General features: G+C 47.1%; 1 protein-coding gene across 2 annotated transcripts; it reads left to right on the top strand.

The window, feature by feature from the left end:
• Positions 1 to 629: 629 nt before the first annotated feature.
• LOC309365242 (uncharacterized protein) lies at positions 630 to 5,722 on the top strand. 2 transcript variants are annotated; one of them, XM_081903477.1, is made up of 3 exons: positions 630 to 951; positions 1,096 to 1,258; positions 4,643 to 5,722. In XM_081903477.1, the coding sequence occupies exons 1-3, from the start codon at positions 718 to 720 to the stop codon at positions 5,215 to 5,217; spliced, it is 972 nt and encodes a 323-aa protein (XP_081759603.1). In that variant the 5' UTR covers positions 630 to 717; the 3' UTR covers positions 5,218 to 5,722. The 2 variants fall into 2 exon arrangements, with proteins under 2 accessions (XP_081759603.1, XP_081759602.1); XM_081903476.1 differs by having other exon boundaries at positions 630 to 1,258.
• The last annotated feature ends 8,240 nt before the right edge of the window (positions 5,723 to 13,962 follow it).

The following is a 13,962-nucleotide window of genomic DNA, read 5'->3' as shown; positions in this document are numbered from 1 at the left end:
CGGCTGCTCCCCCCGAGCTACCGCGTCGGCCGGGGAGCCGGTGCGCCCCCCCCATCCAGCACAAGCGGTTTGGGGTGTGCGGGGGGGGTAGTGGAGGCCTTGGGGGGCTCAGAGGGGTCTGAGCCAGGTTCCCCTGGTGGGCGGGAGGCCCTCCATTCAGGGAAAACTCGGGTGGACGTTGGCTTCCTCCCAATCCTTGTGTTTCTTCCTTTGAGCTTGCCAGCTCAACAGTGGCCTCTGGTGGCCAGTCAGTGTAATTGCAGGGCCTGCCTGTAATTCATGATATTCATTGCAGTGGCCTCTAGTGGCTGTTTTGGTATTGCAGGGTCCCATTTTACCTGCTGTTAAGAGTCTTTTAGGCTCGGTGCCTGTGCGGATTGTGTAAGCCTACTGCTGCACCGGCGGTGTTGGGGTTATTCCCGTACCGGCTGATTCTCCTTAATTTTATTAGTTCATTTGTTCTTTGAATTTATTGTTAATTTTATTATTATTACATATATTTTCTTTTCTTATTTTCACTTCATCTAATCTAAGCATCTGGTCCGGAAGTTAATCCCTTTCTTTAATTGATTTCCTGTTTAAGCTTTAGCAGGTATGGCACCAAAGAAGGCAGCGAGGAAATCTGGTCCTGCTGTTGCTGCAAAGCGGCCCATAAAAGGCCCATCACAGGCTCTGCGCTCCCCGCAACCTGCCCAGTCTCTACAACGCATCCGATCCATGGTCAACAGCCTGGCGGGTGACCCAGTGGCCTTGGCAAGGGTGGAGTCCGGGATGGATGGCCTGCTCCGCCGCTCCTCTACCCCGTCGCCATCTTCTGCAATATTGAGTCCTACCTTAGGCGCCTCGTCTCCGGCGGCGTCATCTAGCGAAGATGAGGGAGGAACTGCGTTAGCCGGGGGGCTGTTGAGTGATAGTCAAACAGCACGCACCCCGGCCTTACCTGCGTCGCAGGTTACTGTGGCGAGGGGTCGTGCCCATACCAGGGTGGGGGCCAGCAGGAGGCGATCTGCACGGGACCGCATCGGAGGGTCGCCCCCGCGGGCTTCGGTGGCGGGGTTTCAGGCGCCTGGCCATTCACAGTCAATTTCTTGTCAGTCGATTCCAGGTGCGGTGCAGCAGGCTGATCTATCAGAATCTTCGGTTGAGGATAGCCTTCCCTTACCTCCAAGGCCATCTTCAGGCGGGCTCCGTCGCCGCAAGAGAAGCTCCAAGAGGCGTGCCAAGAAGAGGCGTAGAGGCACCTCGTCTTCTTCTTCAGGTACCTCCTCACTGAGTTCCAGTAGCGACGAAGATGCGTCGCTCAAGCTTTACTGGGGGTTTGGGGAGACCTCGGGGCTCCCAAAATGGGTGTGGCAGCGGAGGTCCAACTCCCATAGGGCCAGGTATGGGGCGGTTCAGGACTGTCGTGATGGGGCATTGGTGCCTGACGTAAAAGTCTCCACCAATTCGGCCAGGGACATTATTCCCGGGGCCCACCTGTCTGCCAAAGTGCGGTCCAGGATCCTGGACGGCCGCTATGTGGATATTTTCTGCCTTGCCCCCCCGCTCGAAGGCCAGGAGCCCTTAGACAGGGGTCTGCCGGTATCTAAGAAGCGGTCGGTCTTGTCAAAAGCAGACAGGACTTTTGAAAGGTGGTTAGATAGCTTCCAGGTCTTCGCTGGAGTTGTGTCTGCAGCTTATCCCAGGAGGTCCCTCCATCTGTGGGTGTACCTGTCCATTGTCCGTTCGGCCTTTACGATGGCTGGGGAGACCGCTGCACTGGCCTACGATCAGAACTTCAGACGTAGGGCAGCCAAGATCCCCACAGCCCGTTGGGATCGGAAAGACCTGGATGTCTGGTCCACTTATGTGGCCCCCCGTATTGATAAGAAGCTGCCTGACCCGCAGAAGTTCAGGCCCGCCCCGGCTAGGTTGGGCCGCAAACAGTTCTGCTGGGATTTTAATAAGGGTACTTGCTCAAGGCAGCCTTGCAAATACGTGCATGTGTGCGACAAGTGTTCGGGGAACCATCCTGCATCCGCGTGCGCAGGGGGTCGCCGGCCCTTTCGAAAAGGGGGAGGCTCTCAGCAGCCTCCAAAAACAGCTGCCCAGGCCCCCGCTGCCGGAACAGGGAAGTAGTGCCTTATCCTCCTTAGCTTACACCCCAGTAAGGTTACAACCGTTGCTATCATTGTTAGAATCCTACCCCGACACCAAATCGGCGTCCTATTTGCGTGATGGTTTTTCTGCAGGTTTTAGAATCCCGATAGTTTCCACCCCAGTAGCCAGGAACCCAGCAAATCAGAAATCGATCAGGGATATGCCAGAGGTAGCACGCAGAAAAATTGGAAAAGAATTGGCTTTACGTCGCATGGCCGGGCCTTTTGCTGCCCCTCCTTTTCCCAATTTCCACATTTCACCTTTGGGGATGGTTCCCAAAAAGGCTCCGGGAGAATTTCGCCTTATTCATAACCTCTCTCATCCCATAGGCACGTCAGTAAATGACGTGATTCCCCCGGAGCTTTGTTCGGTAAAATATGCTTCTCTTGATCAAGCGATCAAGATGATTCGGAAATTTGAGTCGGGCGCTTTGCTGGCAAAATGCGACATTGAATCGGCTTTTCGGCTGCTTCCGATTCATCCTGATGATTTTTGGTTGCTGGGATTTCAGTTCGAAGGAGGATTCTATTTTGATAAGGCTATGCCCATGGGTTGCTCGGTTGCCTGTGCGGCTTTTGAGTGTTTCAGTTCATTTTTAGAGTGGGCCTTGCGTGAGAAGACCGGTCTGGGTGGAGTCACGCATTATCTCGATGATTTTTTGGTCGCCTCGGCAGGAAATACGGGGGACTGCGAGGCGTTATTGCAGGCCTTTGCTTCCTTAACGGAAGATCTGGGCGTCCCTCTAGCGGATGGAAAGACCGAGGGTCCTTCTACAAAGTTGACTTATTTGGGTATCCTGTTAGATACTGTGGCACAAACTTCCAGCTTACCACCTGAGAAGATAATCAATTTGAGAAAGGTTATTAAGGATCTTCTGCCCTTAAAAAAGGTTACCTTGCGGCAGCTCCAGTCGTTGCTGGGCCATCTAAATTTTGCTTGTAGGGTGGTCTCCCCCGGACGACCATTTTGCTCCCGATTGGCCAAACTTACATCGGGGTTGCGAGCCCCGCATCACAGGGTTCGCCTTCCTAGTCAGGTACGGGCTGACCTGGAGATTTGGTTGGAGTTCCTGGAGGACTTCAACGGGGTGTCCTTGTGGCAGGACACTTTGAACCTGCACAACGACTTCCAGGTACATTCTGACGCTGCTGGGTCTTTGGGGTTTGGCTTGTTTTGGGACGGCAGGTGGTGTGCTGAGCGCTGGCCGCCCGCGTGGCAGGGGCAGGCTATTACTCGGGATTTAACTTTTCTCGAGTTCTTTCCCATTGTAGTGGCAGTGCACTTGTGGGTCGAGCATTTCAGGGATCATCGTGTTTGCTTCTGGACCGATAACCAGGCGGTGGTGAATGTACTGGCCAAGCAGTCTTCACGCTCCCCTAGGGTTTCGGCCCTCCTTCGGGCCTTCGTGTTGCATTGCTTGCGTTTTAATATTGTGTTTTCTGCTCGTTTTGTCCCGGGAATTTCTAACGAGATTGCCGATGCTCTGTCCTGTTTTCAGATGCAGCGCTTCAGGTCCCTGGTGCCAGTGGCTCGAGACCGTCCGGAAATTTTCCCGGATCATCTCTGGAACCTTGGCAGAGCTTAGTTTTACAGGGAGTAGCTGCATCTGTTGCCCCCTCTACCTTGAGGTCCTACGAGAAGGCCTGGGCTGACTTCTTATTATTTAATGGGCAGTCTATTGGGGAAATTGTCACCTCCCATTCCACCTCTCAGGTGCTCCGGTATCTGGCGCATTTGTTCCAGATGCGTCGGGCGGCTAGGACCCTTTGTCTGCACTCGGCAGCAATTTCCTTTTTTAACAGGGCTTATTTTAACAAAGACCCATGTCAGAAGTTTGTGGTCCGTAGGGCCTTGGAGGGATGGAGGCGTCTCACTCCTTCCAGGCCCATTCCTAGACGCCCCATTACATTTGAATTGCTGGCGGAAATGCGCGCCAAACTGCGGAGCATCTGTTGGTCCGAGTTCGAGGCTCGGCTGTTTTCAGCTGCCTTTTCATTAGCCTTCTTTGGGGCCCTAAGAGTCGGTGAGGTGGTTCTTGAGCCTAAGCAGGACGGAGGCTCAAGGGGTTTGCTGATTCAGGACGTTAGCGTGTCTTCACGTGACTTGCAGGTTAATGTCAGGAATTCGAAGACAGACCAATTAGGCAGGGGCGCCATTATTACGCTCCCTGCTACTGGCGAAAGGGGCCCTTGCCCAGTAAAAGACCTTACCAAGTACCTATCCTTGCGTCCTGGCGGGGAGGGCCCCCTTTTCGTGCACGAAGATGGCCGCCCGCTGGCGAGACACCAGTTTACCAGTGTGTTGCGAAAAGCTGTGGCGGCTTGTGGCCTCCCGGCTCTGGAGTTTGCTCCTCACTCCTTCAGGATTGGAGCTGCTACAACCGCTGCCCACTGGGGTTTGTCGGTAAAAAGGATTAAGGACTTGGGTCGATGGAGATCGAACGCATTCAAGGTATATGTGCGGAAATGATTGTTGTATTTACATGTGTGTGTTTTAACCCTAGGTCAGGCTGCTATCCATATCTGGGTAGTGGGGCACAGTATTGTGCACTGGGCTGCGGACAGAGCTCGCCAGTCCGGACTGGGTGAAGGCCTGGGACTCCCGCAGCACGTACATGTGTCCTGGATCTCCAGAAGGGGGATGCTGTGGAGAGAATTTTTACCTCTCATGCGAAGGCGTGTCCTCCAGTTCGGCCCTCCTTCGGCGATTGTGGTGCAGCTCGGGGAAAACGATATGGTTTCCTCTTCCTGCTACGGGCTGCGTGCAGCCATTTTACTGGACCTGGGGGAGCTGGCGGCAATGGTGCCGACTTCTAAGTTAATTTGGTCACAGCTTCTTCAACGCCGCATTTGGCGAGGTAGCCCTTGCCCTGCTGCTACCGAACGTGCAAGGAAGCGGATTAATTCCGCTGCAAGCAAGCTGGTGGTGAATCTGGGCGGGTTTGTTATCCCTCACCCTCTTATCTCATTCAAGGCGATGGAAGTTTATAGGGATGACGGGGTTCATCTCTCGCCAGTTGGGAATGATGCATGGTTGGATGCTTTGGTGTCCAAGTTGAGGGTGTGGCTTGATTTGTGAGTGGTTGGCGGCGAGCGTAAGGGCTCGAATGGCGGTTAGGCATTGGTTAAAAATTGGTTGGTGGAGGGGTATGGATTGGCTGTGCCTGCCCCTCCAATGCTGCTGCTGACGGGTATTCCGTTAAAGGAATTCTGAAGCTTACCATCCCCTTCGTCCAAACCCTGACGGCAGGGTGCGGGCCGCGTAAGCTTCAAGGGTCAAGCGCGGAGTAGCTGAGGGCCTGTGACGCAGCTCCAGCTGACTCTGTCCCTTGTCCCTCCGGGACTGACTAGGGAGTCAGTGCTGTCCCCCATGGCGGGGGGTGACAGATAGTCATAACCAATGCCTAAGCAACCACTCTCAATTTGTATTCAAATAAAGTTGTGGCCAAAATTATGCCAAAAACCTTAAACAAAAATTATGTGTGATGTGTGAGTTATTTGGGAAGGGGGTTTTGGTGGACCTCAACACGCAAAGCGTGTTCACATCAAAAGAGAGCACGTGTTGCGGTTGGGGCCGAACAAAACCCAATTTAGTGACCAGGCCTTGGTTGGCCTAAGGGCCTGGGAGCAGATGGGAGGTTGCTGTTATTGGGGCAATTAGGATGTTGCCAATTTAGGGGTGGGATCAATGGCTTTATAAGCAGAGTCCACAGCTTTCTCTTTCTCTTTTGCTGTGGACACCGGATCTCCCGCCCGCCCTCCCTTGCTTGGGCTTGCGCTTTGACCTTGCTTTGCCTGTCATGGGGTCGCCCGCCTTGGTGCGGGGGCCCAGTAGGAATTTTTCCAATTGGCTGATTAGTGCGTGCCTTTTGGGTTTTGCCTACTGCTTAGCAAATCGTCACAACTTGTAAGGTTGGCGGTTAGGCATTGGTTAAAAATTGGTTGGTGGAGGGGTATGGATTGGCTGTGCCTGCCCCTCCAATGCTGCTGCTGACGGGTATTCCGTTAAAGGAATTCTGAAGCTTACCATCCCCTTCGTCCAAACCCTGACGGCAGGGTGCGGGCCGCGTAAGCTTCAAGGGTCAAGCGCGGAGTAGCTGAGGGCCTGTGACGCAGCTCCAGCTGACTCTGTCCCTTGTCCCTCCGGGACTGACTAGGGAGTCAGTGCTGTCCCCCATGGCGGGGGGTGACAGATAGTCATAACCAATGCCTAAGCAACCACTCTCAATTTGTATTCAAATAAAGTTGTGGCCAAAATTATGCCAAAAACCTTAAACAAAAATTATGTGTGATGTGTGAGTTATTTGGGAAGGGGGTTTTGGTGGACCTCAACACGCAACGCCTTAAGCATCTCAGGACCATAATACCTCGAGGAATGTTGCCCCCCATGTGAACCAATGTGGAGCTTGCAATCATCATTCCCTTCCTCGTGTGCCTCCCCCACAAGAGATCTGGAGGGTGGCAAAACAAGAAGGGGTCTTTTCCGCAGTGGCTCCCCATTTGTTAAATGCTGTCCCCAGGAAGACTCGCCTGGCACCTTCATTACATATCTTAAGGCACCAGGAGAAAATGTTTCTCTATAACCAGGCCTTTGGCTGATTAAACATTTTATGGCCTTTTAAATGTGTTTGTATGTTTTGCTCCTGCATGTATTTTGTGGTCTAATTTTTTTATTTTTGCGTTGTGTACTGGCCTGTGGTCTTCAGATGAAGAGAGGCATACAAATTAAACAAACAAACAAATGTGTGGAGCAAACCCACCTCCACCTAAAGGTTGGGATGATGGTGATAATGATTATATTTATTTATTTACACCCTGCCCTCCCCGGCCAGGGAGGCAATCACCAAATATGAATTACAATAAAACATAATAGAGACAACAACAACAACCACAACCAGTTAATTAAAATACAGCTTAAAATGCAGCTTAAAATGCAGCCTCATTTTAGTAGTAGCGCATAAATCAAGACCATAAAGGGATAAAGATCAGACATTCACCCAAGCCAGCTTTCCATGCTGGTCTTACATGGGCCAACAAAAAAGCCAAGGGAACCAAATCCCATATAAGGGGTCAAAGTGAGTCTAAGCCAAAAGCCAGGTGGAACAGCTCAGTCCTGCAGGCCCTGCGGAAAGATGTCAAATCCTCCAGGGCCCTGGTCTCTTCTGACAGAGTGTTCCACCAGGCCGGGGCCAGAGCTGAAAAGGCCCTGGCCCTGGTTGAAACCAATCTAACCTCCTTGAGGCTTGGGACCTCCAAAGTGTTGTTATTTATGGACCTTAAGTGATTCTTCCATCTCCAGCACTTACAAACTATAGACTCAGCTAGATTGGTAAAGAAAACACATTTTATATGCACTGTGACACCAGAGGGTGCCGTGGAGTTACGTTTTTGCCAACCCGATTTTCTCAGACAAAGTTTACAATGCAATGCTTGTTTGATGTGCACCTGTTTTTCAATACTATGGAATCACAAAACAGACATGCACTTTCACAGCCAAGAGCCTATTGCATCAGATGATACAGTGTGTATATGAGCGGAGTCAAAAAATGCTACTGAAATGAAAATAAGGGACATGAGACGAACACCTTGAGATCCTCCCTTGCAATTATGCTGATGCATTAAAAAGGTATTTTGCCCTCTGGGGTGTTACTAGCAAAGAAGCCTTAAGTGTTCCTCCATGAAATGGAAGTCCATGGGGGAATTTTGTATAACTTGTTTTGGAGCAAAGGCATCAGTATTAACCAGATGGTTCTTGCTATTCCATCAAGGTTGTGTTTAGGGTATTTCCATTTTAAAGATAGCTATGAAATGTTTCAGCAGAAGGAGACGTGGAATTTTAAAGCTGTTCGCTGTCTGCTGAGACAATACGAAGCTTTTAACATTATCCTTTCTGCAGCACTATGAAAACACTTTGATTTTTTTTTTTTAAGGTAATAGTTTGCTCAGTACTGATGCCACTGCAGGGAGAGGCATCATATCTCACATCAGGGTTGAATTGCAAGGGGTAAACATCTTTCAGGATGAACAAATTTAGCAGTGCATCCCTTTTCACAAGCTCTGTGGCTTGGGGCATTTGAGATCTCCTGATCACATTGTAATATTCAGCACCAGTCAGCTCTTTTGCTCTGTCTGGTTTGCAAACCTTCCACGACTTAACACCATCAGTCCTTCCTCTTAGTATTTGAGTTCAATTACGGCGGTCAAGAAAACAGTCATGATTTTAAGGACTGCGATGGTGTTGCATTTACTGGATTGGTAGCTCCTGACATGCAGTTTGAAAGGATTGTGATGCTTAACACAGAATCAAATTCACACTTGAGAAACATTTCTCCTTCCTTTACCAATGCAACTGATTGGAATTGACTGATGAGCACTATTATTCCAATTTTAATTGCATTTATGGTCTATAGAGCTGGCTCAATTTTGTGGAGCTTTCCTGAAATCTATTTTTTTTTCTTTTGCTATTACATTTTCATAACTTTATTGTTGTAAGGATATGCAATCCTGCAGTCATGAGAAGTGTGTCAAAGAGGTGGCTGCTGCCAGCGTTTCCAAAATCCATGTGCAAAGTATTATAAAAACAAAGAGGTCTTTGAAAGTTTGGGGTGGTGTTTAAAATGACCCAAGGATTCTGAGATGAGTTGGTATCTCCAAAGCCATAACTCCTCCAACAGCTTGTGAACGACTCTGGGGTTGTGGTGCTCATCTCGCTTTACTAGCCGAGGAAGCCAATGTACAGCTTCCAGGTCATGTGGCCAGCATGACTAAGCCGCTTCTGGCCAACCAGAGCAGCACACGGAAATGCCGTTTACCTTCCCAACTATTTATCTACTTGCACTGACATGCTTTCGAACTGCTAGGTTAGCAGGAGCAGGGACCGAGCAACGGGAGCTCGCCCTGTCACAGGGATTTGAACTACCGACCTTCTGATCGGCAAGCCCTAGGCTCAGTGGTTTAGACCACAGCGCCACCCACGTCCCTCTCTTTTCCTTAGGATATGCCTATTTTCATCAGAGAACTGTTGGAAGGTAGGGCAAGGATGTCCCAATTTACATCGGCGAAATGTTGGACAAAATAGAGTTATGTGACTCCTGAACCAAGGAGATAAGTAACTTCACAACTTTTAGAAGACATCTGAAGGCAGTTCTGCACAGGGAAGTTTTTTTTTAATGGTTAGTGTTTTATTATGTTTTTGAAGCTGCCCAGGGTGGCAGGGGCAACCCAGTCAGGTGATTGAGGTGGTATTTTAGTATTCTTATTCTTATTGTTATTATTATTATTATTATTATTATTATTATTATTATTATTATTATTGAGATCCCTATTTTCATTGGAGAAATACTTATGTACTTACCATCTGGTTGTCAGAGGGTTCAGTCTTGTATGGTGCTGGTTGCTGTTCCTTCATGAGTAGCCAAAGAAACAGCACCCCACAGGATATAGTCCTTCTGAGAGCCAGTGTGATGTAGTGGTTAAGAGCAGTAGTCTCGTAATCTGGTGAACCGGGTTCGCTTCCCCGCTCCTCCACATGCAGCTGCTGGGTGACCTTGGGCTAGTCACACTTCTCTGAAGTCTCTCAGCTTCACTCACCTCACAGAGTGTTTGTTGTGGGGGGCGGAAGGGAAAGGAGAATGTTAGCCACTTTGAGACTCCTTAGGGTAGTGATAAAGCGGGATATCAAATCCAAACTCTCCTCCTCCTCCTCCTTCTTCGTCCACATTAAAAAACAGCCTCTTTATTCCCTCTCCTGACACTCATTCAGAGGGAGAGTCCTTAGCTAACCTTCCTCTAACCTTGAAAAAGAACCTTGGCATGTAGGTGTGGCTTACATTCCTGATACATGGAATGGTGGATGGTTGTATTAAAAAAACAACAACCATATAAACAAACCATTAGTGTCTGATTGTGTCACACCATGCCTATTAAGAGAACTATTTTGTACAAGGCAGCATGCCTTTTAGAAATATCACTCTCGACAATTTCACTTGCCAGATATATCTACTGAGCCTGTGAACACAATAACATAGAAGAAGCTGAGATCCTCTCATCATCGTTAGTGTAAAGCATTTAGTTTACCTCAGTTGCAAAGTAGAATATTTAAGAATACGCTTCACTTTCCCCCCTTCAGCACTTATGGCAAAGGTTTTGCAGAAAATAATTGGTCTAGGGAAATTATTCTCTTTAAAATCAAACTAACATTAGACATTTCTTATTAACCTCAAAAAAACGCTATTTCCCCGGGTCATCTTATTTTCAGTCTGAAATGTCAGGGTTTTCCAGAATATAATTACTTATGTGTTTGACAAAGCCCTTATTTTTTTCCCCTCAGCCCTGATCAGATTATTAATGCAGGATTCTCACCACATTTCATACATCAATCCTTTGTCATGAGAGACATTATTTTTCATTCAGAATGTTCTGTAACTGCTATGCAAATATTCTGCAGTGTGAACCTTTGTTAAGATATTGCTTTAGGACGCATTGTATAGCTTTGTTTAACAAAACATTCCCACCCCCCAAAAAAAAGTTTATTTGAATTTATGATCCCACTGTGAAACATACTCATTTGTGGATTTATTAATTTAATGATATTTGCCTCTCTCCCCATAAGACAGAATTTGCTGAGCAGCTTAAAACAAACAAGTAAAAATGTGTATCTGAAGAAGTGTGCATGCACACGAAAGCTCATACCAAGAACTAACTTAGTTGGTCTTTAAGGTGCTACTGGAAGGAATTTTTTTTGTTTTAACTTAGTTGGTCTTTAAGGTGCTACTGGAAGGAATTTTTTTTGTTTTAAGTAAAAATAAAAATGAGAAATGCAAACTACAACATAAAACCATTAAAGAAGAGGGCGAAACTTCATAAATGCAAAATAAAAAATAAAAAATCAGTATTCTAGGCTAATTGCAGTTTCTGGAACATATTAGTACTTAGCTATGTACCACATATTGCAATGGTGTAAATGAGAAGTTACCAGAGCATGGGCAAGCTATCTCCATCCAAGTAAGTGTATCATCCAAAGATCACAGGAAGGGACCCAATGGTTATCTAGTCCAACCCCTGAAATTCATATGGTGATAAATGGTACTTCTGAACCTCTAATGACAGTGTTGTTTCTATAAGCAACCCCAGACTGCATAACGTATCTCTTACACAACCCCATCTAGAACACTTTGAAAATCATACACCATAAGTGCTGGAGATGCAATGAGGTTAAGGGAACATTCTTTCATATGTGGTAGACCTATAAAAGGGTAAAAGAGTATTGGGAAACAATCCATGATGAATCGAAAAGACTGTTTAAAAGTACTTTTCCCAAAAAAAACCAGAGTCCTTTTTGTTGGGGATAAATCAGACGGAAATTCCCAGGTGTCAAAAAAGGTTATTTATGTATGCCACTCCCACGGCCCGTGTTTTGTCAGCCCTCAAAGGCAAAACAAGTGAGGTCCCAACCAAAGAAGAACGGCAACTTAAACTGATGGAATATGCACAGCTTGTGGACCTAACATAGAATAAGAGAACAAGAAGAACATATGTTTAGAGAAGATTGGATAATGTTTATTGAATATATGGGGAGAAATTGCGTACACTTGAAACGTTGGCAGCCTTAAGATAAATTCAACATTGTAAATAAGTTTTGATGGATGTAATAAGGGAATACTGAATGGTTTAGTTTGTGTAAAATATGTAGGGATTTATGATATGCAAAATGAACTATGGAAAGAGAAGAACAGAAGTCATTGATATTTTAAGGATGCTGAAATGAGTATTTTAAATTGTAAAACAGTAAAACAGGAGATTATATATATAATGTATGTGTGTGTGTGTGTGTGTGTGTGTGTGTGTGTATGTGTGTGTGTGTATATATATATATATATGCAGGTTTTGGTGTCCTCGGGTGTCTTCCCGTGTAAAAGTTGGGGTGTCTAGGCGACGTTTCGACGAGGTCTCACTCGTCATCTTCACTCGCCTGAAGATGACGAGTGAGACCTCGTCGAAACGTCGCCTAGACACCCCAACTTTTACACGGGAAGACACCCGAGGACACCAAAACCTGCATTCCTGTACCCGTGAAAATCTACGAAAGCATATATATATATATATATATATGAATGAAAACCATACACTTTGGTGGAGGAACAACCAGTTTTTTAAACAATTGAGTCTGTTGACCTTCACGGGCAACACTTCCCTGTAGCTCCTACCCAGACTCAGTTGAGTCTGTTGACCTTCATGCAGTTGATCCCCACGTAAGCACCAGCTGAGAGCCTCCACAGTCTCACCTCTGTCTGATGGAAAAGAGAAATCATCAAATCATAGATTTATAGAGTTAGAAGAGACCACATAAGTCACCTATTCCAAACCTTGCAATGCTGGAATATTTTGCCCAATGCAGGGCTTGAATCCACGGCCCTGAGATTAAGAGTCTCATGCCCTGCCCTTTGTATATTGGTGACAGCTCCAGATGTTCTTGGACTCCAACTGGGTGGCCACTGTGAGAACAGTATTCTGACCTAGATGGGCCACTGGTCCGATTCAGCATGTTTTTCTTATGTTCTTATGTTCCCGCCATCCATCAGCATAGGCCATGTTGGCTGGGACTCATAGGAAATGGAATCCAACACCATCTGGGGGGCCATCAACGGTGTCTCTGAAAAAATTGACACATCACTTGGGAAGACAGGCAAACTAATACCAGTGTACTGGAAGAAGCAAAGATCACCTGTGTTGAAGCAATGATTCTTCAACATCAACTTTGTTGGACTGGTCATGTTGTATGGATGCCAGATTATCGTCTTATGCAATTACTCTATTCTGAACTTTAAAATGGAAAGCGTAATGTTGGTGGTCAACAAAAGAGGTACAAAGACTCTCTCAAGGCAAATCTTTAAAAATTGGGATACACTTGCCTGCGAGTGCTCCAATTGGAGAACAGCCTTAACCAAAGGTGTCATGGGCTTTGAAGACACTCAGATTCAGGATGCAAGGGAGAAATGTGCTAAGAGGAAGGCACACTTGGCAAATCCACACTGTGATCAACTCCCCACCCAGAAACCAATGTCCCCACTGTGGAAGGACATGTGGATCCAGAACTGACCTCCACAGTCACTTACGGACTCATTGTTAAAACCGTGTTCATGGAAGACAAACTTACTCAGCTACAAGTGATCGCCAAAGAAGACCCCTGCTATAAGGCAAGGTAAGGCAACTCATTCAAGACAGTGAATTCTAGGCATCACTGGGATACTATATAAAAATGTGTGGGTTCTAAAAAGGTGACCCAAATGTCCAACATGGTACCACCCGCCATCAGCTTTTTTAAAGCACAGAATCGCCACCTTCCGGTATAATCAATGGCTCCCATGTCTGTTGAGGATTTCTTAATAGTTCTTAATCAATTAATCAAAATAGCAAAGTGAAGTGCTCAATAGCCATTTTCATTAGCCACTTAGTCGAGGCTTGAGACATTTATGCATGCGGCATCACGAATTTGCTCTGCTGTCCCTGCAAAAGAGCAGATAGCATCATAGTTGAGAGCTGTAAATCTCTCTCACTCTAATTTGTGCTTCTTTGACATGTGGTTCCCAGACCTAGCCTAGCACTCAGGCCAGCTGGCTGTGTATTAGTCAGCTAATGTCACTTTTGGCTTGGAGTCTGGTGCTTTATCTTGAAATAATATGTGGGGAGAAGACACTGTGTACTAACCTAAACTTATCAGAGCTGACACAGCGGGGGGGGGGGGGGGGGAGATGTCTGACCAAAGGATAGTATGGAAACATCACATTCAACTGGAAAATATTCATTGCATTCTCTGCACAGGTAC

This window comes from Podarcis melisellensis (genome assembly GCF_964234715.1).
Source record: "Podarcis melisellensis genome assembly, chromosome: 1".
In the NCBI taxonomy this organism is placed as follows: domain Eukaryota; kingdom Metazoa; phylum Chordata; class Lepidosauria; order Squamata; family Lacertidae; genus Podarcis; species Podarcis melisellensis.
This window is presented reverse-complemented; position numbering and strand designations above follow the sequence as displayed.